This window comes from Ammospiza nelsoni, chromosome 9, assembly GCF_027579445.1.
Source record: "Ammospiza nelsoni isolate bAmmNel1 chromosome 9, bAmmNel1.pri, whole genome shotgun sequence".
NCBI lineage: Eukaryota > Metazoa > Chordata > Aves > Passeriformes > Passerellidae > Ammospiza > Ammospiza nelsoni.
Genome location: NC_080641.1, coordinates 19,231,564 through 19,256,247, shown reverse-complemented (window position 1 = coordinate 19,256,247; position 24,684 = coordinate 19,231,564). Strand labels below are relative to the sequence as shown.

At 41.5% G+C, this 24,684-nt stretch overlaps 1 protein-coding gene across 1 annotated transcript; it reads right to left on the bottom strand.

The window, feature by feature from the left end:
• Window positions 1–869: 869 nt before the first annotated feature.
• On the bottom strand, window positions 870–24,524 carry CNN3 (calponin 3). Its single transcript, XM_059477692.1, has 7 exons — window positions 24,305–24,524; window positions 5,796–5,917; window positions 5,280–5,346; window positions 3,976–4,113; window positions 3,408–3,524; window positions 2,543–2,689; window positions 870–1,977 (listed from the first exon to the last, which is right to left on the bottom strand). Exons 1-7 carry the CDS (start codon window positions 24,359–24,361, stop codon window positions 1,630–1,632), a joined length of 996 nt encoding a protein of 331 aa, XP_059333675.1. The 5' UTR covers window positions 24,362–24,524; the 3' UTR covers window positions 870–1,629.
• Between the last annotated feature and the right edge of the window lie 160 nt (window positions 24,525–24,684).

Below are 24,684 nucleotides of genomic sequence, written 5' to 3'. Positions count from 1 at the left end.
TAGAGAGCCTTTCTAATTTAAATTCTGTAAAATAAATAAGCTTAAGACTTATGCAACAAATAGGTCAGCTGAAAGTCAGATCACCACATCACATTCAAAGATGACAGAAACTAATGGAGCATGCACAAACAATTTCCAGTCTTGAGGAAAAAATCCTTCATAAATCCAGAACTTGCAAATGTAAAACATTTAATACGCAAATGTAGTCCTTTAAAACTGCAGTGAACACTTTTAAGATAACCTTGAATTATGTTACAGAAGTTACAAACTGCAACATTGGCCCCTATTGACACATGCTCTTTTTCTTCCTTTTTAAAAGTGCCAGTAAGTTAGTGTAGCTTCTCTGCACTCCATGCTGAGGAAGAAAGCATCCTCCATTTAGGAATAAAGCTCTGCTATCAGTAACTGAGTACCTGGGATTGCAGGTACTCAGCAGGCACGGGCTGTGTGTGTCTTTACATAATCTAAAGCAACAGTGTTTTGCATTCTCCAAGTGATGGCATAAAGGCAACAGGCTGAAGCAGAGGCAACAATAAATCTGTGTGATCCTTGTTTCCCTTGAGAAAACGGCAGGGATTTAGTGAACAGCTAAGGATCTCTGCTCATAACCTCAGTCATGAAGAGGGGAAGTGAACCCAGCTGTGAAGGACCTACATTCCTCTCCTATTAAGTCAGTGACACTCATTCCTGAGAGATTTTTACAAGATAGTTAGATTAAATCCCATGGAAAAAAATGAACCCAAACTGCAACAGAACGGAGTTCTACATTGTCCTTAAAATAGGCAAAGGTGATGCTTATCTGGGAATAATGCTTATGACATCTAATCTCTAAGACTGGTAGAGTAACAAATGAGACAAGATCCTCTACATACCTTTAAGAAAAAAATATTTATTTATAAAAATACAATGGGATCAGTTTCAGAAGTGTGGCAATAAATACAGTTCAAGGAAGAAAAAAGCATTTCTACATGGATATATTATGGCACAATAAAAGGCAAATGCACCATCAATCATGGAACTTCTGTTGGCTCAAGACTTTGTACAAGCTCCCTTTTTAGTAAGACAACTATTTCTAAGTTTGGTCAGTGTTGATAATGGAATGAATACACAATCACGAATGCACACTTATGTCTAAATGCAGGACTTAACATTAGCAAACAATACCTTAAAACATAGCAATGATATTAAATCACTAATGAGATATCTTAAATTTAATTGGCAAAGACCACATGTAACTTGAAGCATGAGATTCTTTTATCTCCTCCGGAGAAAAGCTGTAAATATGTAAAATGAAGGCTTAATTTGGTATGTAAAAACCGACTTAGTAGAGATTGTGAGAATGCATAGCTCCTTACGAAACAACCTGGCTGTATCAGAGCACTCCCCCTTTCACAGTATTCCTTTTACTTCATATGCAGTTATTGTTTATGCTGTAGACTACAACTGTTACAGCACTAAAGGCAACTAGACAGGGAAAGGGCAGAGAAAGGAGAAAGGAATGTATGTAAGGCAGTATTTCTTTAGGTACATTAAGCGTAGTGTGTAGGAAAGACAGGTAACAATTCCACAAGGCTAGTTTCGTTCTTACTGAATAAAATAATCAACTAATACTGAACTTTTGATGCAAAGCTAGTAATCAATGCCCTGGTCACTGTACTGGCCATGGTAATCTCTCTGATAGTCATCTTGGTACTCCCCGTGGTAGTCATCCGGGTACTCTGCCTGGTAATCGCTGTCGCTGATTTCCGACCCGTTCGTCCCTGTCCCTTGGCTGCCGTTGTGGATGACAGGTTCTGTGGGTGCAGCACAGTACTTGGGGTCGTACACTTGCCGTCCAAGCCCATACACACTCATTCCCTTCTGTGAAGCCACTTTGTTGGTACCCATTTGTAACGAAATAGTTGAGTTATCCACAGGCTGTAATATGTGCTTCTGATCATAGATGTCTCTCCTGGTACCTGGGGCCAGCATACCAGCCTAATAAAACAGGATTGTAGAGGATCAGTAAGAAGGTCAAGAGCTGGGATTACTAGATTCATGATTTCAACTAGTATGCCTCATTGAAAGTGCTGAAAAGTAGGAATTAAAATACAACAAAACACAGCGCAGTAACACCTGTTCACTAGTAGGTGAGTCACAGAAGCAAGTCCTTGCAGAAAGGTCCAGTTTATGTTCCTCCTTGGAAAGAATATACTAAGCATTTTGATTAAGGTACTGCCAGTAAGCAATTTCTTTTTTGCCTCTGTCTAGTTAATACTTATAATGAAGTTACTGTTTTCTCCTGGTGTAACACTGCCAGCAGGAAATTCTAGAAGCAGTGGGATGTTTTTATCCCTTAAGACACTCAGCACAGAACACACTGGTTAAGATAAGAGATTCAAGTCCCTCAATTACTGCATAAGAGCACAGCTGAACTGTACCCACGCACTGCTGCCTGTTAAACTCTGCCATTGGGCAGCACTCCAGGCTGTCCCATCCCACTGGGCTGAGAGCTGTGTCCCTCCCTGTGTCCCTCCTGCACATCACACACAGGCCTGCTTACCTGACTGGCTCCTTTGTTAGTGCCCATCTGTAGGCTAATCGTTGTCTGGTCAAATGGCTTATCAGTTTGCATTTTTGGATCATAGAGGTGTCTTCTAGTTCCATAAGCAGTCATGCCTGCCTGACTGGCACACTTGTTGGTGCCCATCTTTATTGGGGGAGGGAAGAAGTGGACAGAAGAAATTATTTTTATTTGTACATTAAGCATAGTCTAAGGAAAAGAATATGGTTGGTAACTGTGATGGCTGACAAAAAAAGTCATTTCAGTGCTTGCTTTCCTCATGTAGTTTGATCACTACCTGTAATATATTACCCTTTCTCCTTTCAAAAGTTTCAAAGGGAAAAATAAAGGCAACTGTCATCCTAAGGCCCAACTGCATTGCAATTGGAATGGATGTATGCCTCAAAATGTAAAAAGTACCTTTTATCTTGGACAGTAATGATTCATTTACACTACCACAATTTTTCTACCACAGGAATTTTAAGATTTTTACTTTGGCTTTTATGATTACTAAGAAAAGAGGAAAGAAAAAACAAGTTTCATACAAAGAACTTTAACTATCCAAAGACTCCTACTTCAAAACCACCTTAAAAGACAGAGATGATGCTGCTAATATTAGCTGTTCCTTTCCTCCTTATCACTCTCACAGCAGATTTAAAACAAACAAACCAACCTTCCAGGCAGTGACTTGATCTTATAGAGCCAATCAACTGCTTACAAGAATTAAAACCTCATTCCTCCTTCCATGATAAGAATATATTGTTATTCTGTACCTGGTTTTGCATAAACAATGTCCCAGTTAATCAAAGCAAGAAAGTTGTTCTCAAATGTAACAAATTACTGCAAACTTGAATTTCATACTTACCTGCAGGCCAATTACACTTTGACCAGCTTTTAGTTTTCCTGCATCAAAACTTCGTGCTTGTTTCTCTGCATATTTGACACCAATATCAATTGTAGTATGAAAACCTTTAGTTTTTGCCTATTTTGGGAGAGGGAAAATAGAATATTCAGTGTTTGAAATGTATGTTCTGTCTCCAGTCTCTAAGCCTGGGCTCCACAAGCAGGTCTGTCTCCATGAGACTGTGTCAGGGCTCAGAGAAGGTACCAGTTCCCCACACCATTTGAAGGTGGCACTCCAAAGCTACCTGAGTCAAAAGGACATTCTGCAGGGATTAGTGCTCTCCTGTGAGCCTGCCCTGTTCTGTGTATGCACATGGAAGCAGTCAGGAACCCCCACTCTGACCTCTAAGCCCTCCCTGGGGCATGTGGGAGCACACAGCTCTCTGAAGTGCACCCTCTGCACTTCAGACTCTCAGCACTGTCTGTCCTCTCCTGACAGGCTGGATGCTGCTTTCTGTATTTACATGGGTTGTAGGTGCATCTGAACTGGCATGTGGATTTGGGCCAGCTCCAGAGGCATAAATACTTACCAGACCTGCCAGTGCCACTAGAGTAGTCTGTACTTGAGTCATATTTCCGTTCTCAAAAAGATCATTTGCTTCAAAAATGTCATGTGGCTTCATACCATAGACTTGGATGGCCTTGATAAAATTCCCAATGTTCTCCAGCTAAATAGAAACAAAAAAGCCAGTTTTCTACAGTGTTTCAGATCAGAAATTAAGTCATTTTAAAGCCTTCTGGCATTGGTTGGTAGGTTTGTTTGCTTGTTTTACTCAAGTTCTTTGCCTTGTGCAAACTGAACGAAACAGTTGGCATGGTTAAGAGTGACTGGTGAGAAGTTTTTGTTAGTTTTAATACTGATTTCAGAAATCAGACTGAGGTCATCCAGCCTGGCATACTTCCATCAGTGAGTACCATATACTTTGTTAGAGTGGGCTTTGATAAGACTTGTCTCAACTGTCCCTTCCAAGAGAAATTCTAATCTAAAACCTGCTTCAAAATTAGAAAATCTGACACAGTATCCATGCTATTTGACTTCAGCAACTGATAATTTTGAATAAAATAAAACTGTAACTATGTGGATGAGATCCTTGTATGGACTGAAGGCATTATCTTGCTCACCTCCTGGGACAAACAAGCCTTGGGACTTATTAGCACTTTTTAGCACTATGTGCTGTAGAAATTGGAAAGCAATGTAGAACACAAAGAGTAAGGACTGAATCTCTTCTTCCCTTCTGAAGTCTTAAGAGGTATTAAAACTTTAAAAACAAAAATCCTCACCCATATTTAGAAGTGTTCAATGCCAAGAAAACAAGGAGGCTGATGTAACAGTATTAGGCTAGACCCATTAACAGCAAAGGCAGCAACTCTAGGGAGCAATGCTTGTTCCAGACACCTTTTCAGGAGGATGCTTCATACAGAGATGTATAGGTACAGGCAGGCTGTTGACCTAATACCTTGCAGCACTGCCTGGATGGAAAACACAGTTGTGATTCAATAAAAAGATTTTTTTTTTTTTTTTTACTGGGCAAAGGCTTTGCTATAGGGCTCTAGATTGTTCTTCCATCTGACACTTCCTGAACAGCTAAAGCACTGCTATTAAATACAGGTGCTCAACTGGCATTGATGAACCACCTCAGCTGTAGCTGCCTTCTGTTAAACACTGTTCATGTCTGCAGCATCCTCAGCTCTTGGATATGTAGCATATCTAACTTGGTGCTACTAGGATTTAAGATGTACAACTTTCACAGCAAATTTGTTAATACAGACAAAAGTACTGTTTGGGGTTCAGGGGGTTAAAGGTGTAGTTCTGAGGTTGTTTTGTTTGTTTTACCTGGTGCCAATTTAGTTTTGATTGATTAATTTTCTTCACTGATCCTGGCTGCAGCTTATTTATAAGCCTGGGGAGGTGAAAAAGAGGGAAATGCTTAAACAATAAATCTCATCCTTATACCATCCGTGCAGGCATTATATAATACTTTCACTCATTCTTTATTAGTTGCATTAGTTTCATCAAAATGGTTAATTTCTTGGTTCATACAGTGGACTAGCTCAGTTCTCAGCTCTCACAACTCTAACAGACTGTAAGAGTTTTTGTGTGCCATTTGATTACTATAGAAATGAGCTACACCATTAAATTTAGAAATACTTAGAAATCTTAGCTGAAATATAAAGGAGATTTAAGTGTTCATTTTTCCAACAGTTTCCAAGAAGTTGTCTCCCACCCTACAGTCAGCTATCTTTGACTGTAATTGTTGACATATTTTCAAGGGGAATCTTCAGAAAGTCCCTTCTAAGTTCCTTTAAAGTAGACAACTCCTAAAAATAAGGTTACTTAATAAATGCTTACTCGCATAAGATAATGCCATCTTTTAATCCCAGTTGGAAGTTTGCACCAATACTCAGCCCTGTCACCTCTTCTATCCAGTTACGCAGATCTTCTTCTATCTGGGGGTCATATTTCAGGGCAATCTGTAACACAAGCAGTCATAAAGTTACTTCAGGAGAGAAATCTCCAACTCTTCCCCACCCCAACTCCATTTCACAGTATGCTGTAGCTGTCATCCAGTAATTTTATTGCTGGATTTTTAATCTGTATTTTATAAATCAGAGTACAGATGTAAGTACTTTATCCCTTTAACTATAATTTTCATGGCTTTACTAAAGGTCTGTTTGGAAAAAGCACTTTTAAGCATGTTGCAGTTTTTCTTTGAGTAAGAATTCCTGGAGCTCCTAGAAAAGTCTTTTGACAGCTACAGAGGAATGATTTTTGAAAAAATACAGGAGTCAAGTTATACTTTGGCAGGAAGTAAGGAAGGGAAATGGTATATTCTGAATTGCCATGCCACCAGTACTACTGCTCACGTGTAAATTTCTACATGAGAAATCTTAATATAATAGATTTGAAGTTATTCAGCTGAAGATGATAGTGGGTTTGCTTTTATAGCTAGTTTATGATTAATAGAGATGACCTAGTAAGTTTTTTCCTTGTTGCTACAACATTAAGTTATCTCGCTGGGGATTCTGGGGGCTGGTCTGTGTCTGGTTTATCGTTAACCTTTAGTATCCCTGCAATTTCTCTTCTCTTTGACCTTCCTGGAAGACCCTTCTGGAATAAATTGTGATCTCATATTTTAATTGCAAAGGAAGAAAACCTGCAAAAATCTTTGAAGTTTAAGGCATCAAGAAGAGGCCTAGAGTTGTTAGAAAGATTACTTAAAAATTCATTTTCCAGATGTTCAGACTTCCCTACTCTGCGTGTAAGTTTATGGTTCGGTCACTAGAAATCAATCCATGTGAAAGGAATGCTTCAAGCAGTGAACTTCAACACCACCAGCTGCCAACAGCATCCGTGTTCTTTCACTCTGCCCTTTGTTCCCCTCCCCTGAAAGCACCACAAAGCAGCTCCCACTTCCTTCAGGCTAAACCTGTCACCCTTGCAATCCTTTTCAATATTGGCAAGTTAGACAAAATGGATTCTATCCCTGAAATCATCCCTACGTTTTCTGCAAACAAAGTTATCTGAGCACCAGATTGTGTGAGATAAATAACCTGCAGTGGTGCAGAGGCTGGCAGTACTTCCAGCTTCATTAGCTGTCCTGCATGGGTCAGTGAGCAGGGTGGGAAGGGAGGGAGCCACTGTGAGAAACCTGACAGACAAGCACACAGTGTACCTGCACTATTTCTAACGTGCAGAAAGGCAGCTCAGCTACACCAGTTGCTTACAAACAAGAAACTCATGGACAGCCATTCACATTAGAGCAAAATGTACATCTGAGATTTTTTACATATAGTTTTAAGACTTCAGCCAAGAAAGGCCAGCTATTAGCAGCTATATATATACTGAAGATTATAATTCCAACGTATCTGAATGACTTGGATAGAGGCAATTGCTACATTTTGGCTAGCATTAATAATCCCTGGCTCCAAACTGACCAAACTACAATTTACAGTACTCTGTTCCCTATTTTTCTTCTAAGGGGAATGGAAAATTCTTGTATCTCTGGCTTTACTTCAAACCCTTGTCTGAGTAATACTTATTTTCCTTAGACTATTTGTTAGAGTAGTGCAATGGTGTCTTAGTTACAGATCAGGATAATGGACTAACCCATTCCTACATTCAGATCTTGACTGAGGTAAGAAATTCTGTGCAGCATTCTGTACAAGACGACAAGGAAAATGTCATTACTTTATTTTTTAATCACACCTTTTGGATATTAGCTAAGATGAGATGCAGACTAGAAAAGCTAACTGAGGATCACAGCTTGAAAGGACATGGCTGTGGTCTCGTCTCGAGGGTGGCAGGCAGTCCCCCTTCAATCCCTTTAGTTTAGCACAGCAGCAGCACAACCACGTTTATTTCCAGTGATGGTCATAACAGCAAGGGTTGGGAAACATCTTGAGAATGGTGCATATGAAGAAGTCAACTGTCATCTTTCTCCTTCCTAACCTGGTGATTAGCTTACAAATGACTTTTCAGGATATTTTTATTTCCCATGGAAGCAAAGCTTATGTGATCACAGCCTTAATTTTTCTCCCCACTAACATCTGGCAGAACCCAAATAGCTCACTCAACATGATAGAAAAGAAGCAGTCTTGGACAGAATTGAGCGAGTTACATGTTGTGTGAAAATAAATATATGTGCAAGGGAGAAGGATACCAAAACTTCTTCCCCAAAAGGCTGAATTGTAGCATCGGACTCTTCTTGCACATTAGAGAACCTGTTAAAATCTTGCAGAAGTCACCTCACCCACAAAACCTTAAGTTATGTGTACAGGCAAGACAGTGTATAATTTATTTCTGTACCCCAATTCAAGTGAAAAAACAGGGTTTATAGAAAGGCCAGAACTTTCTATTCTGATGCTCCAGTTGGAAGACAGCAGATAATTTGGGCTGGTCATTCATATGCTGACAGCTCATACTGTGATAAAATCACCATTCCAGCATGTGGGTACAAAGTGGGGCGTGAGCTAATGTCCCCCACAATTCTTTAGTTACAGACATAATGAACATTGTGCTTTCCGAAAATTTAGGCAGTTTCAGTGTAGCTTAAAGACAGTGTTAGCAATCCTGCAGTTGAAATCATCTGGAATAGAAATGGACTTGTGTTTCTACCACTTTTTGTGATCACACCACCAAGAGACACAGTTTAATCTTTTCCCTCCCAATAGTAAAAAAAAAAAGTAAATATGGAAGCCAGTAAGAGTGAGAACCCTAAAGACTTCTGCAAGTGTGACTATCTTAATCTTTCTTGGCAGGCAAAGAAGAAAAAGTCAGAAATTTTCCTCATTTAATAATAAGTGCATTCCATATGTGAGATTACAACTGAAGTGAATATTAAATTGCTGACCCCACTGCTTGGGGACCTTAGAAGTAATCAGGTGGAATTTTATCACTTCTGAAGGATATTTACTTTATGTTGGAGTATTTTACCATGTTTCAAATCTTGAGCTTTTCAAGAGGTTTTAAATTGCCTTGGGGTATCACTACAGTGGTTATCTAGAGACAGGAAGTAAAAAACACTTATACACATGAGGAGAGTTCTTAATGCCACTAAAAGCTTTATTTTTGTTCTGATTTTTGAGCTGGTGGGAAACTAAGTTACAAAAAGTAAAAATTGGTGCTAATTTCTCTGCAAATAATATTCAATCTACCTGAAAACCTAGAGATGTGGAATCTTTCAAATCAGGCTTTAAACATGTGAGAAAGGATTAAACAGGGAGAATGACAGGTCAGATACTACCAGAAATAAGGCATTATGCTTATTCTGAATTCTCAGCTCTTCTATTCCCAATGGCACAACCAGAGGTTATGTAATGCTCTTACTGAATATTTCATATTTTCCACATGTGGATATCAGAGATGTTCCAGTTTTCCTTTGATTGCTATCTATGAGGTGAAGCCAGAGGCTTTGATACGAATGTAAAAAAATTGTCTTTTTCCATTACAACTAATCAAAAATATGCCAACATTTGATCCTTTATAAATACTGAACCTTCATGGAAGATATTTAAGTCATACAAGTCTACAGCAAAAGAAAATACTGCCTACTGAAGATGAAAGCAGTAGCTAAGCAGCTTCATTCACAGTATCGTCAGTGCCACAAAAAAACCCTACAGTTCCAGAATACTGTAAAAATGATTCAATTGTAGCAATGGATATAAGATTTTGCAGAAGTTTAATACAAGATAGCAGGAAGCCAACTGTTCATTTCTTTCTTCTGACAAATGTCAAAAGATACATAAAGTTGTTGATGTTGCGTTTTCTATTAATGCTTCAGAGATACAGGTTTAACAGAAACATCTTTGGAAGGAAACTAATGTTTATAGAAGTGGTCAAAATTATGGGTGACCCAAGGTTGTGGCAGGAAAAGCCTGGGTGTTCCCTGCCTATGACAAACTGATACACATGTGTTTGTGCCAGTGTATGCTTCAGGCTGGAATCCTTGTGTTCAATTTGATTCCTCTGGCAACTTCACACCTGATCCTCACACCTACTTCTGTTCAGGTAGGACTTTTCTCCTTGGGAGATCTTAGAGTGTAAAAACCCTCCCTCCATGTGCAGGACAGAGACAGTAACAATCATCACTGTTTTTATCAAGCTCATGAATTCCTGGAAGCTAGCAAACTTCTGCTGGCCAACTTGAGCGATCTGTCTGTGTCCCTTGAAGTTACTCAGTGTGCCTGCAGCATGTTTAGTTTGAGTGATGATGTTAACCAGTACTTCACACCATAACTGATATCATATGGACTTTGAGCTGTCCTTTTATGCTAATCTTTTCCAAATTACACAGTACACACTGTACACTAAGGGCTCCGTGTATGCCAGATCTCCAGTTTGAGTTCAGCTGGCTGCATTGCTGCTACTCTGGAAAATTACTGTAACTGCATCTCAAGGAAGAGTTTAAGCACACTGCACTACTTTTTACACTGGGACTAGCAAACACAAATCTTACTAAGCTAAAAAGCAGGTATAAAAGATAAAACTTGAAGTTAAACATCATGTCATAACAGCTTGCACTTCTTAGTTCTGATGAAATTTCTGATTAAAGCTGCAGGCTTCCTGCCCTTCTGAGCAGGAGTCAAAGGTTTCATGTGCAGCACACTAAATTTAAAGTACTAGTAAGCATTTCAAAAAACTCCTCTCTAGTCATAAGTTTCAACCAAAAAAGCATGTGCTTGTCAAAGTACATCAACAACTCTATTATAGGAACTGTGTTTGTCAACAAAACTTTAAATGTATATACATATAAAACTGCAGCGAAGTCAGTTGAACATTTTGGATTTCCAAGGTAAATAAAGTACAGGGCCATGTACAGCAAGAGAAATAACCAGGACTTCACTCCAAGATAAGGTGGCATAGGAAGAGGTTACATAAATGCTTTTCACTAAATTGGACCGAAAAATAGATAGAGGCATAAGATTTGGATTTTAATGTTCTTCATAGGGAGAAATTTGATATGGCCCATATTCTTGCTTAGAGTAACACAAAGTTACTAACTTTTCAATTAAAAAACAAGATTGAGCAGGGAAAGCTTACTGAATTTTTAGTAAGTATAGGAGCATATTCATCTTGTACAGAATTTAATCCATGTTTAGCCAGGTGTTTTAATACTAATTTTACTTTTACACATTTAGATAATAAACTACTGAAAGCAAATATAAACAACAAATTAGAAACTCCAGGTTTTAAGACCTAAGCCTGTACAGTTTCAACTTTAAGTAGCAATTTGTTCCTGTATCAACTTTTCAATCTTTATTAATTCAGAACTGTCTGAGTGAAATTGAATTGCTGTGGTTTCAGTGTTGCCTTTGCAAACATCCTTTGCATTGAAATAAGCACTACCTTCAGCAGTGATTTGTCCTGCTGAGGCCAAAAATACCAATGCTCATACCTCTTTTTCATTTGCTTGGTACTAGTTTGTGATGAAGTATTTTTCCTCCCCCTTTTAAGCGTTTATGATGGCATGGGGAAAGATGAAAGCAAATTCTCTCCTGGTATCAAGGCAGAGGAGGCTCTTGACAGCCCTTACTGCTCAGAAGTGGGAGTCAGGCAGACCACAGCCAGTCCCAAATTGTCATCCAGAATTCCTGTTCATCACCTGCTGTTCTAGAACATGCTTCTGAATCGCCTGTCTAAAATTTACACAGGCAAATACCTGGGAGAAGAAAAGTGTTAAGAGCTTAGTGGCTATGTGAATAACCAAGAAAAAGGCACAAAGAGTAAATTCTTCCCATTAGAGGGACAAGGATTTTTAAAAAAATTTTAATGATACAAGCAAGCTAGAACTTTCTGGTTAAAATTCTATGGTGCAAACAGATTACATATCTAATCTTCAGCTTCAGAGGTGACACAGTGGCAAGGACAATCACTGATTATTTAGTCATAGTGTAAATAAAGAGCAGCACATTCTGTAAGTTGGGACAGGGAACCCATGACTGGAAAAATATAAAGTTTTGGTTTTTACTGAAAGTGGGTAAGAAGATGAAGTGACAGGGTACCAAGGCGATTGTCAAGGAAAGCTTGCCATTTGAAGTACCAACCCAATGAGCACTCATCATAACGACAAATTTAAATTTCCTGTTAATTTCACACATGTGGACCTGGATTGTGTGCAAAAGCAAAATGTGATAGGAGGCACATTTGTGCCCAAGAACCCCAAATGTAACAGGAATGTGACAATGCAGACGAAAGCCAAAGATGAAAGTACTTTAAAAACTCAAAGCCAGCACTCACTATGCCCTGGTATTTGAAGATGCATTTTTTTCTGTCATTATGGACTGTTGTACAGAAAGGCAGAGAACACTGCATTACCAATGGAAGATCTCACTACATCCCAAAATGCTACTTAGGATAAAAATTTTACAGCTGTATCCATTTTGCTTAATATTCAACCTTTTTTTTTTTTTTTATGTGTAGTGTAACTGATACCCTGCCAACATCTCACTGTTTTCTCTGTAAATCAAAATTTAGACTACAATCTTAAAAGAAGAGATGGATGAGCATTAATCCAAAATTCCTGGCACTATTCCCATAGACACCAGTTTAAACTCTGTGAAGTGAGAACAAACCATGCCTCAAAGTTTCCAAGTCATCTTACAAGTACAGATACCTGCAGTCATGCATGGTGCTTGCTGCCAGATCAGCTGGCTGGAAGAACTGAGTGTTCTATTCCCTGGCTGTCCAGCAGGATTTTATGACATTTTGCAATTTTTTTTTTTTTTTTGCATTTTTGCAGTGCTACCATCTCTTCCCCCAAAGTGCACCAACAACTCAGACACAGGCCTGCTCTTGGACTGAATGCTGCTTCCCTCTTGTACCCAGCAGGTCCTGCTACACCCTCACTTCCTCTAACATGTTCTCAGTTTTTCTTGCAATTTTGCTCTCATCATGTTTTGCCAAAATCAAATTTTCTGGCTTGTAACTCCAATTCTCCTTAGCCATCAGCTTCCACTGTCAACTGTAACACCTTCAGGTCATGCCACCATACTTTATACTCCTTGGTATGGAGTTCCTTTTCTCTGTTTATTTAGTCTGTATATTGCTGAACTATTTATATTCCTCCAGAGAACATGGTTCCAGTAGTATCCACTATCTATTATTTTAAACCACTGCTGATTTTTCCTTCAAAAATCCACAAGGATATGAAATTTGTTCTCAGCTAAGACACGGCTGATCCAACCCAATGGACAAAAGTCTGTTGGTCCCTGGTGGGAAGGGAATTCTCCTTGCTTGGAAACCCAGCCCCAGCATGACTGGTATGACACAGCAAATCTGGACAGGCTCTGACATCACGAGCAGTAATGTCTCCTGAGACAACACACTGAGTGCTGCATGGAAAATCCTGGTAACCTGACAGACCTCAGTGATGCCTAGTTTATGTTCTTTTGTGGGGGAAAGGAAAAAATCATAGAGAACAATCTGGTGCATAAACAGAAAAAAAATTCCAAAGCATCAGTAACCCAGGAAGCATCTCTTGGGACTGTTACTGTATTTCTGGTGGAGTTCTCAAACTACTACTACTCTGAGTAGTTCTCAAAGCCTAGAAGGAGCCTGCAAACATAAACAGTAACATCAGTGATCATTCAATCTTTTTCAGAACACTTTTCTAATCTATTGCTACTACAGAAGCCCAGGAAATTAGACATTCTTTTAAGTTGATTCCCTTTTCTCCCCAACAGAATGGCTTTCAAATATGTAATTTTACAAGCAAACTGTATTGTGACTCGGTAGCCCTTCCCCAAGGCCCAACTTTGTTGACAGGTCTTTCAAATTTTCCTCCCAAACAGGACTGCAGAGTCTGATTATTTCACCAAATTTTCCTCCCAAACAGGACTGCAGAGTCTGATTATTTCATTCTCTCTCCACACCTTTTTTCTTCTCTGCAAATCCTCTTCACTTACCCAAATCAGAGTAATTATGTTCTACAGCAGCAAGCAGGTAACTGGTAACTCAAACATACCTCCCACAAAACTTGGCTAAAGAAAGCTAAGTCTGTCACTTCAAGTGTTGCTTTAAAAGTTACTCAAAATGCACATTCCTTCTGCCTCTCCAGCGAAGAGGCAGTCCATGCTGCATTTTCTCAGTACTTTTTCCAAAGGCAAACCTCAAGACTCTCCTCTCACCACCCAGTAAGCTCAGGTACTCGATTCCTTGCTGCTGGCACAGCTGTGACAGGGACGTGCACAGATGACAGGGCAGCTGCTGAGGTACCAGCATTTCCAGTGAACTGGGCTCAGGGCTTTCACTCGGCTGCCTGTGAACCTGCACTGATTTAACTCCTTTAACTCACATTAGCTGAACAGGCTCACTGCGGTGTCTGTGATAGGTATTCATAAAGAAAACACTGATTCCTCTCATTCTTACCATCCTTGTACACAATAATTCAATCTGGCTTTTATTTTTGTAATTTAGGTGGAAGACATGATTTCTTGAGAACTTCTTTAGCTGCTTCAGCTACTAAGAGCTGCCTAGATTTATCTTTCATAAAGGTAATAGATCAAAGTCTTTCAATTAATGCATAGCATGTTTTTCTGGTTGAGGTAATTCTCCCCATTGGTAGTCTTCTTAGCAGAAGCACAAATAATGCAGATTTCACACCCTAAGCTTTAGAAGACCTTGTCTATCAACAGCTTCATACTCTTGTTTTGCTTTACTGCCAGCAAAAATATTACAAGAATGAACTTAGCAAAAAGAATGAAAGACAATGATAATCTGCTGCTCTGGCCCTTTACCTCACCTCCTCTCCTGGGTATATCTCTGACCAATTAAAGTTCAGTAGGTGATGCACAAGGTTGATTATAATCCAGGAAACATTTAAAAATATTTTGGATTTGGCCACCCAGACAAGTTGTGCTTTAACCACACAAAAAGTGTTATAACTATATATTTTTTTAAAGGTTAATGACCATAACACATTAGAAAATGTTTCTTTAATTTTCTAATAATATACATCTTAAGAAGAATTTCTAAGAAAAGTAAAAGTGAAAAAAATTACGATTACATGAACGTGTAGCTCAACCTTTTATGTAATGTAGTTTTAGTAATGTACAAATCAAGCCATACGCCTGTTATGCTGGAGTTTATGAGTAAAGAAGTACAAGAGAGAAAGCAGAAAAGACAGTCAAACTCCAAAGTAACAGACTGATTCAATACCCTGTAGAAACTTTTAAAACACTATTTTACAGCAATTCAACACAAGCAGAAAGAGCAGCTGGCACTGCTGGGGGTGGGTAGGAGATGCACCTACACACTGCATCCCAAACTCAGGATGCCAAGTTGTGGTGTCACTGTGCTGCACTCCTGAATTGAGAGTAGGTTTGAAATATCCACCCAGAAGAATGTGTGGGCAAGGCTGAGCTGCAAATGACTGTGAGAGGTCTCAATCCTCAATGATTTAAGGTTCCATTATTGTTCTGCAGAACAAAATGCTCAGGTGCACTGACTGAACTTTAACTTTGTTAGTTATATTTTGTTCCAATTCTGTTCCATCCATTCAAAGACCAGTGCTTTATTGCTCATGTTTAATCTCACAATTGTTGTTTACTTTTTTATTAAAACCAGCTAGGTTCTTTCAAATAGAAGTAGCTTTCCATATCAAAGACATTTTCATACCATCATTTATTAATGATAAAGGCTGTCATCAAGACAGACCATAGTAAAAAGGCATTAGTCTTAATTTTCTTCAAAAATTACTTGTACTTTTTATTTGTATAGGACATGATTAATACAACAGCATCAGCAAGGTAAGGGAACAGCTTCTTGCAAAATTAAGCAAAGAGCATTTAGTCTTAGCACACCAGATACATGCCTGAACTACACATGCTTCACTGACCTAACACAGTGTTGACTTGCACTTATGATATATAATGGAACTTCTAATTGATCCCCCACAGTGTTATGAAGTGAACCAAGGCAGTGGCAGCTCAGGCTGGTCACACAGTAGGAATCTCAAGAGCAGCTGCAGTACAGGTCCTGCTCCAGCACATCCTTCTGCTCAGTATGTACTGGCCTGAGCTCTGACTTGTGTTCTGCCCATGCTCAACACAGAAGGGAAATACTCTGCTGGGGTCCATGTCAGCAGCAAGGCAGGAGCTGCTTCTCACCATGAACATTTAACTATAACCAAATCCCTTCCAAAATGCATGTGGATTTGATGCCTTACCTTTTCCTGTGAAGGCTTCTAGTATATAGCCAACTGATTAGGGACAACAGAAAAATACTTTTAAATTAAATTATTCTTATTCAAGCAAAACCAGGGATACTAAGGTAATGCTGTCTATAAATAAGAGACTGTAGCAGTGGAAATATCTGCAGGAAAGCAATATAATGGCAGAGCTTTCTTAGCAGGAAAGCAAAGTACAGCTTTTGCAATAGTAATGTCCTGTTTTATCCTTGGGAAGAGCCATGGTAAAAACATGCAAACAGGGCAAGATTTGCTGAGAATCCATCTATAATTCAGACAGCTATGATTTTCAGTAGATCAGATTCCATCTTCATGCAAGCATTTCGGAATAGCAAGAAAGTGCAGAAATATTTAAGCAAATAATTGGTGTTCAGGTCCTGTGTGTATGCACAAGCCATATACTGATTCACTTCTCTGTACCCTTAAGGATTACTCAGTTACCAAAAGGTTGTCTAATGAAAGGTCTGCCTAAATAACATCCTCAAGAAAAATCCTGTGTTGACCCCAGAATACAGGGTTGAGTCTTGGAAGGGAAGCAGCACAGGCACTGAATGGTTGCAGCCCGGTTTCCTTGAGTATCAGTGACCAGGGTAAGCTCAGGCTCCCAAGGCTGACAGCCTGCTTGGCCCAGCTGCTGGGACAGTTGGGGACAGTCCAAGCAGGGCACTGGACCGTGGCTGTGACAGCAGCACTTCATCCTCGCTCCTGGCCTTCCTCTGCTGCCAGCTCCTCCAGGGGCACCGGCGCCTGCCAGCCTTTGCCAGTCACACATCCAGAACGGCACCACTTTGGGTAAGAGACACTTCTGTACAACTCTACAACAGCAAGTTTCATTATGTTTCCCCTCTAAGTATCTGCTAAAATCTGCACTGGTTTGAGGAGGGGAGGAAAAAAAAAGGGAGGAGGGGGGTGAGTGTGGGTGGGAGGAGGGAAGGGTTATTGCAGTTTGAAAAAAACAAGTCACGAACACAGAACCACCCGCCTGAAGAAAAGTCAAAACTGTTTTTGAGAAAATCACTGTCATTCAACCCCACTAAATAGAAACAATGACATAAGTTACTATGAGGCATTACTGCAGAACCAAATGTATTTACTCAAAAGAAAGTATTTGCTGCTGAACACAGCTTTACAAGCTAACAGTTGTTTAGAATCAGATACTTACAAAAAGCATTTTTAAGCAAGAGTCCCTCTTAAAGAAAAAAAGAAGGATTTTCACATGATCTCACTTACAAAAAATCTGTTTCAAATTGCTCTACGTGTCCTGGCCTGGAGCCCATTTTTACTGAAGGCCTTTCCTGTACAGTTCCATAGGGGATGGGAATCTCTACAAAGTTTGCCTTAAAAGGACGTGTCAGATGCCCAGTTATACCGTGCTAGGCAGCTACAGGAGCTGACAATTCTGGGTACAAAGAAGTTTCTATCCTTTATTCTCTGAGACAAATTATAAACTATTTGCAGGCAAGAAAAAGCATCCAAATTAATGTTCTGTCAAAAAAAGACAAGGTGAGACAAAAATCAGTGATGTGCTGCTGTCCCACAAGAATGTGTGCATCCATCCATCTATCTTTTATGGGTATTGACTCACCAACAGGACTATAAGTATTTTTCTCCAAATTTTAAAGTAAGTATAACTCTGAAACCACACAAAGAGCACATTCATTTGTAAATTTTAAACAAGCAAGCACTGCTGTAATGCAAATCATACTTTTTATTTTCTGAGGCTGCTAATCCCATTTAATTGTCATGACTGTCAAGCTCTATTTGCTTTCTTCAGAAGTGTTCTAGTACACTGTGAGCTTGCATTCAAAGGATACAAAATACTTATCTCATATCCTTAAAAATTACCCTTATCAAGTTTTATGATTTTCTAACACCAGTGTAAGATTTACTGAAAGTTTATTAATTCACCATAAACAAGGTCACTGTAATACATCCTATACATGGACAGAAAATGCTTTAAATCTGCAAGTGCAGACCCAGGGTGCTCACTAAGGTTAAACATACCAGGAGTTTCAGCAAACACCCTCACTGTTCATTTACTGGTGCCCATGCTGGTGCAGCACTGGCAGTTCTGTCTGTGCTGTCCCCACGCAGGAGCAGACCCCTGTGGGGACAGTAGCTAATCCTGGCTATGCTGTGCCATTCATCACCCTCCTCCAAGAGAGAAGGGTGCAGGTTGAGAGGCAGAGCTGGAACTCGCCCCCCTGAGCCAGGGCTGAGCAGGGGCAGTGACACCAGCCTGCAGTTCAGCACAGCCCGTGCTGCTCCACAGCTCAGGTGTGAGGAGCCCCAAAGACAAGAGTCAGCTCGGCAATCAAGAGTCAGAGTTTACTGGGACTGAAACCACGAGGCAGAGGCAGCAAACTCCTGTGCCAGTGGTTCACAGCAGCCACTGCCAGATGTCCCTGGGGCAGCTCCTTCCACACATCTGTCTGATCCACCCAGGGGCTCCCGAGCTGTGGCACCGGGGACAGGGCACATCTACCAGGTGGGGCTGTGCAAGGGCTCCTGAAGGCGAGTCCCGCTGTGTGTGGGCTCAGGCAAGTGTCCAGAGCAGGAATGGCTGCTAACATCCAAGCTGACGGCAAGAGAAGTGTTTCCATGGCAAATCACTTGCTTCTGCTCCTGGTAAGAGAGGTATCCTTGCTATGAATTCTCAACCCAATGCTACCAAGGTTGCACCACCATCAGTCTGTACCTCTCAGTAGGGTTACTTCTTACTGCTGTAATGTTAATACTTCTCCTGAAGTAGCCACAGAACTGGAAACTCATACTTGATCAGGGCAGAACAGACTTGTCCTGAGACTGTAACAGTGGAAGTGGTAAGTGGATTAGACACATCAAGGTAAACACACTGAGATAGACAGTAAAGGATGAAGCTTAGTGGAAACACTGTAGTTAAGATTCTCCACTGCTGGATTACCTTCTTCATTTAACAACGACAAAAAAAATCTAATTAATCTGTGTTAATACCAATTCTCAGCGAGTATGAGAACTCTTCACACACAGGACCTAACACTAGGAGAATACAAATTAATAGGTTACTACAGCTTAATAAAGCCAGTGATTCACTGGGTTCCCTTAAAAAAAATCCTTTGCAAAATTCCCAGCAGGAGGCTACAGTCACATTTCAGCACTGAGGTAACAGACTGATTGGCAAACACGTTCCCAAAAGCACAGGAGCACCTGCCCAGTAAAAAAATCAATTCCAGTGATTTGGAAGTGCAGAGCAGCAGGGCCACCTTCAAGCAAGTGCCGTCAGACACAATTAACTGACATTTAATCCTATCAGTCAAAGTGAAACTAAGCATCAGAAACAAGGAACCAGCAGAGAAACTGTAAACTAATTGGAGAATTCTCATAAATTGGTTGCGATGCATTAAAAAAATGCATCTTAAAACTAACTGACAAAAATAGATGGTTTCCTTTTTTGTATCACTAATGTGTTTTTAGTGGTGCATGTTTAATGTGCCAAACATCAACTGACTGCAAGTATAGCTATGGAATTATTCCATGGTCATATTTATGTTTCATAGACAGTTTTGCTATGGACTTAATTATCAAAACTGTACCATTAAATACAAAGTCAAGAAGTTCACTTGAACTGCAGATCTGTTACCAATGTCTGGATCCAGCTCGAAGAAATTCATAGTTCTTTGAAAAAAATACAAAATTTGGACACGAAGAGAAAAGTTTTAGTGTTTTCCACAGCGAAACTGATATTTAGCTAGGAAATGTAAACTTCAAGAGCCATGATCAACTATGAGAAACCATGAATTAACTGGAGCAAACTAAAGTTTAATGCTTGCTCCTATAAATTCTTCTGCTATTTCCTCTAAAATTCCCTTTTCAGTATATATTTCTATGACAATATTTCTAAGAGCACCAAAATATTAGATTTTTTATTTATTCCCCATGCAACAAAATGAAGATTTGTGTAATGCAAATAGTTACACAGGCTGATTTTATTTGAAACTAAACATCTGAATTTAATTCAAAGCTTGTAAATGAAAGATATTATTCCTTTAAAAGTTACACAGATGTCTACATATAAAAGAATAAGAATGCAGAGATCTTACACTGTCATTTATGATGACAGAAATCATTCTCCTCTGTTTTCAAAGCCTAAGTTTTCACTGCCTTTATCCAGTACAGTCTCAATTTTTATTGTATAATTTCAGACAACATTGATAGAAATGCACTTTTATCAGTGGCAAACATTCTTACCTAGGGTTCACAAAATTCAGTGAGCAAACCTAAAGGTCTGTTAAAGGAAAATAGTCTAGAGGAAACATAGAATGGTAAAGTAAATATATGGTAGGAAGAATTGTATTTTAAGAACGGAAAAGGGTATTATTTCTGTTTTGAAAGGAGGGCCTAACAGTTCAACCACAGTCAGCCAAAACTTATCTCACTATTAAATCACTAATTTAAAAATCTGAAATAATTATTTTAATCTGGTTCCCAGATAAAAATACTTATTTTAAAAAGAGTAATTTCTGGACTAAGCAATTAAATCTGTTTATTTGGCCTGTAGCAGGTAAAATAGATGACAAGAATTTTCTCCTCAGCAATTTCAAGAGGAACACAATAATCATACCTAGGACTGGTTTGCATTATTCACCACAGACTTCAATTCTTTTCCATTAATCTGTATTTGCCCTCAAGAAGGAAAGCAGGAAACACTATTGCCCTCCTGCACACTTGCAAAACAGGGAGATATTTTGTTTACAGGCTTCATTTGTCTAACAGCCTTCACTTTATAAAGTTTGTTTCCCTTCCTGTTCCATTTCGCTAGGGCTTGACCTTTCAGGGTGGCAGCTGCAGGGCGGGGATAACACCGCAGTCACTCTGCTGCCTCTAAAAGTTTGGAAAATGGAACTGCCCAGTGAAAGCTTCCTGCCACAGGGATGGCTCAGAGGGAAAGTCAGGGACGTGCAACAGCCAAACACTATGCAAATTTTAACTCCCCACACAAACCACACTCCTGCACACCCCCACTTTCTTATGAAGATGAAACTGGCACTGTATCAAAGGTAAGAGGAGGGGGAAGATAAATGCCTGCCTAATACAAATAACACTTCCATGGGAAGGGTGGAGGCACTAGGAAGCAGCTGAATGGACTGGAACCTCTCCTCCTGCTGCCCAATATTCCTGTTTGCTCCACACCTTCTGCAGCAAGACAATGGAGCATAAATCAGAGACAAACACAAAATCGAGTTTGCAGCTCTATCTAATTGCATCACCATCTCGTGCTATGTCAACCTCACGTACTGCACAAACTCCCCATTGCTCAAGAAGAAAATTATTTCTTGCCTGCAGAAGAAACCTTTCATTTCCATCAGTTTAAAGGGCTCCCCACTGAATATTTGTTTTGGATCAATTATCTTCTGTGATCTCAAGTAAACAGGGAATCGGCTTCAAAGGGATGACACTAGTTTGACTACTACACATTTCTCATGCAGACAAGTTTCCTTACAGCTGGGAACTAGTACACAAACTCCATGCTTTCTCTGCAGGAATGAGGAAAAGAGATCCCTAACAGACACCAAACACCATATTAGTGTGAACTAAGGTAAGGAGCAAAACAAGAGAAGGGTGGAGCCTCAAAGCAAAAAAAAAAAAAAAACCAAAACCAAAAAACCCCTAAAACAAAGGAAAAAACCAAAAACAACCTCGCCCCAAACTAGACAAAAATTTTAAGCTTAGAGACTGAATCCTGACCCCAATTAAATCCTTAAAAAGCATCAGGACACGTTGTATTCATCTATTCAAGTACCATAGCAAACAAAAGGTCTCTCTGATCACTAATACAATGTCAAATGAGCAAATAAAGAATAAAAACCAAAACCAAGGGATTTTTTTATCCAGCACAGCTGGACCCTCAGGCAGCATAGCCACGAAGCTGTCCATTTACAGAAAAACACTGCTTGGAGATCAGCACTGAAAATTTCAAACAAGGATATTTAACAGTAACTATCATTCAAGCAGGGAGGTTCTACAGCTACTTACAAACGTTACCCCAACAGCACATTAAAAAACCCGTAACACATAGTCTGCACAAAGGCCAGTATTTTAGAAAGTCTGATTATAACTGGCAGCAAAAACCAGCTCCAAGACTTGGAATTCTTCAAATTCTATTTCTTCATATCTTCATGAGACAGAAAAATCTGGGAAAAGGAATTTTTGCTCTTTACAGAGACATTATCTGCTGGTCCTCTGGGAATTATACAGATGAACAGACACACATCTAACCCACAAACCCATGCAAGATACTAGATTGGAGGTACACGATATACCTGTATATAACACAACTGCTTTGAAATTTGATCTCTTCCAATGAGAACAACATTCTAAAAGCTCAAAGCTACACCTCTTCTGGCGATTTTGTTGTTGATTGGAGGCTCTTTTTGTTTGCTTGGGTTTTTTGAAAGGAGATGTGTTAATTTGCCTTTGGTGCACTTGAATTGTTTTCTATGGCACTGCTGCACTGACATTTTCAAAGAACACAACAGAAACCTACAAACAAGTAAACTGGAGCTGCCCCAAAACATCCACCCCTCTGCAATACTTGCATTGAAGGCACAGAATGAGAACAAAACAAAACTCAGCAAGATGAAGTAGAAGGCCCTTTGCATAAAGGTGTGAATTACACCAGTTTCAAACCCTCTGCTGATGCACAGGCTTGGAAGAGTTCCTCAGGAGGCCCTAAGGAAGCCGATGGCAATGAGAAACTGAAAGAAAGAACAAAGAACTACTTCCCATCTTGTTCCCATTAAGGGATCACAGTTTAACCTACATCACTTTGTCAATAATCTTCAAAGTAGTAGAGTATCTACTTCCTTCCTAATTCACATGCAGTAATACACAACACGTTTTAGTCTTTTTTTAGGTTTGGGTTATTTGTTGGGGTTTTTTTTCCAGTGTGTAATGGTGTAGATAAATCACTAAGTTTAGATGCTGGAAGCAACCACTCTGGAAGACATTCGGTTACATGATGTCATCAAACTTTGCAGCAGAACCCACAACCATCCTGAGAAAGCCAATAAAGAAAAAAACCAAAGCAAAATGTTGTTTTGTAAAGCATAAATTACAACGTTTAAAGTAACGTCTTTCCTCCCTGCTCTCCTTTTCACTCAGCTACAAGTCAAACAGGATCTGGGGATCTGCTGAAGCCTGAAACCAGACATGAGTGTGAAACAACCGGTTATTAAAGACCACGTTTAGGTTTTAAGCCTGTGAATAAAGACACTGAGCACCAACTTATCCCCGCTTGTATAGCGGTGTAATTTTTATTGCAAAGCTTTTCCTTCTTATTAGGCAATTGTTCGCTGCAAGGCAGCAGCCAGTCTAACAGGACAACGCAAGAAACCTTTTGTTCCCAAGAGAAAAACCTCAGCAAAGCCGCGCACAACCGGCTCCGGCCGCGGGGCCCGGCTGCAGTCAGCGCTGCCGTTTGGGCCGCTCTCTAGCGGAGCCCCGGTGCCGCGGCGCGGCTGCTCCCGCTGGCGGAGCTCCCCAGGGGCGCGGGTCCCGCCCGCAGCCGCGGCCGCGCCGCCTTTGTGCGCCCCCGCGGGCGGGGCGGGGCGGGCCGGGCCGGGGCGGGGCGGGCGGACAATGCGCGTCTGTGCGGGCCCCGCGCCGATTGGCCGCGCGCCGCCCGTGCCCATGATGTCATGCGGATGGAATGCGCCGCGCGGGGGGCCGCGACCCGCGCAGCGCCCGCTCGGCGGCCCCGCCCGCGCCGTGCCCGGCTCTGCCCGCCGGGGCTCCCCTGCCCGCCGCTCCGCCGGCTCTGGGACGGCTGCGGGCCCCAGCGCCGCGCCCCGCCCGATCCCGGCGGGCGGAGAAGGCGCGAGCGGGATGTCCCGTGCCAAGGGCTGCCGGTACGGGCAGGTGCAGCCCGGGCCACGCTGCGAATCGCGGCTCCGCGCACGGGCCCGCCCTGCGCTGACAGCTCCTCGGCGCCCGCAAGTTTTCCGAGCGGTGCCGCGAAGGGCAGCGCTGTCCCGGGCCGGCGGTGGGCGCATCCTTGCGCGCCTCCACCGCGCGGGGCGGGCGGAATCCGCCGGCAGCCGGACGCAGCGGAGCCCCGCGTCCTGCAGCGCCTCGTCCCGTCCCGCCCCGCCGTCCCGGTGTAGACAAAGCCTGGCGAGCCCCGCGCCGCCCGTACCTTGTTCTTGACCTCGGCGGAGAGCCCGTAGGAGGGCCCCTTGTTGAAGTGGGTCATGTCGACGGGCTCCCGCGGTCTGGGGGCGCTGATCGCAGGCGCTGGCGGCTCCGGGCTGAGACGAGAGTCCGCCCGCGGCCGCGGAAAGTTCTAGTCCCTCCCCTCCGGCCGGAGCCACGAAGCGCCAATCGGGGCGCGGGCCGGGGCAGCCCCCCCGGCGGGCCGGGGAGGGGGCGCGGGGCCGCGGGGAGGAGCGCCCGCCCCGCCCGGGCCCGCCCCGCCACCGCCGCCGGGCGCCGCCCGGGGGTCCGGCCGGGGCGGGGAGCGCGGCGGAGCGGGGGGACGTCAGCGGGAAGGAATCCGCCGGCACCGAGGGCTGCCGC

Bases quoted from the DNA above. Each gene is read 5' to 3' on its own strand.
- CNN3 (XM_059477692.1), bottom strand. From the start codon at position 24,361: ATGACCCACTTCAACAAGGGGCCCTCCTACGGGCTCTCCGCCGAGGTC. The intron at 4,114-5,279 runs GTAAAACAAACA...GTTTCTATTTAG, and splicing joins CAAAACTAAATTGGCACCAG to CTGGAGAACATTGGGAATTT. The intron at 3,525-3,975 runs GTAAGTATTTAT...CTCCCAAAATAG, and splicing joins TAGTGGCACTGGCAGGTCTG to GCAAAAACTAAAGGTTTTCA.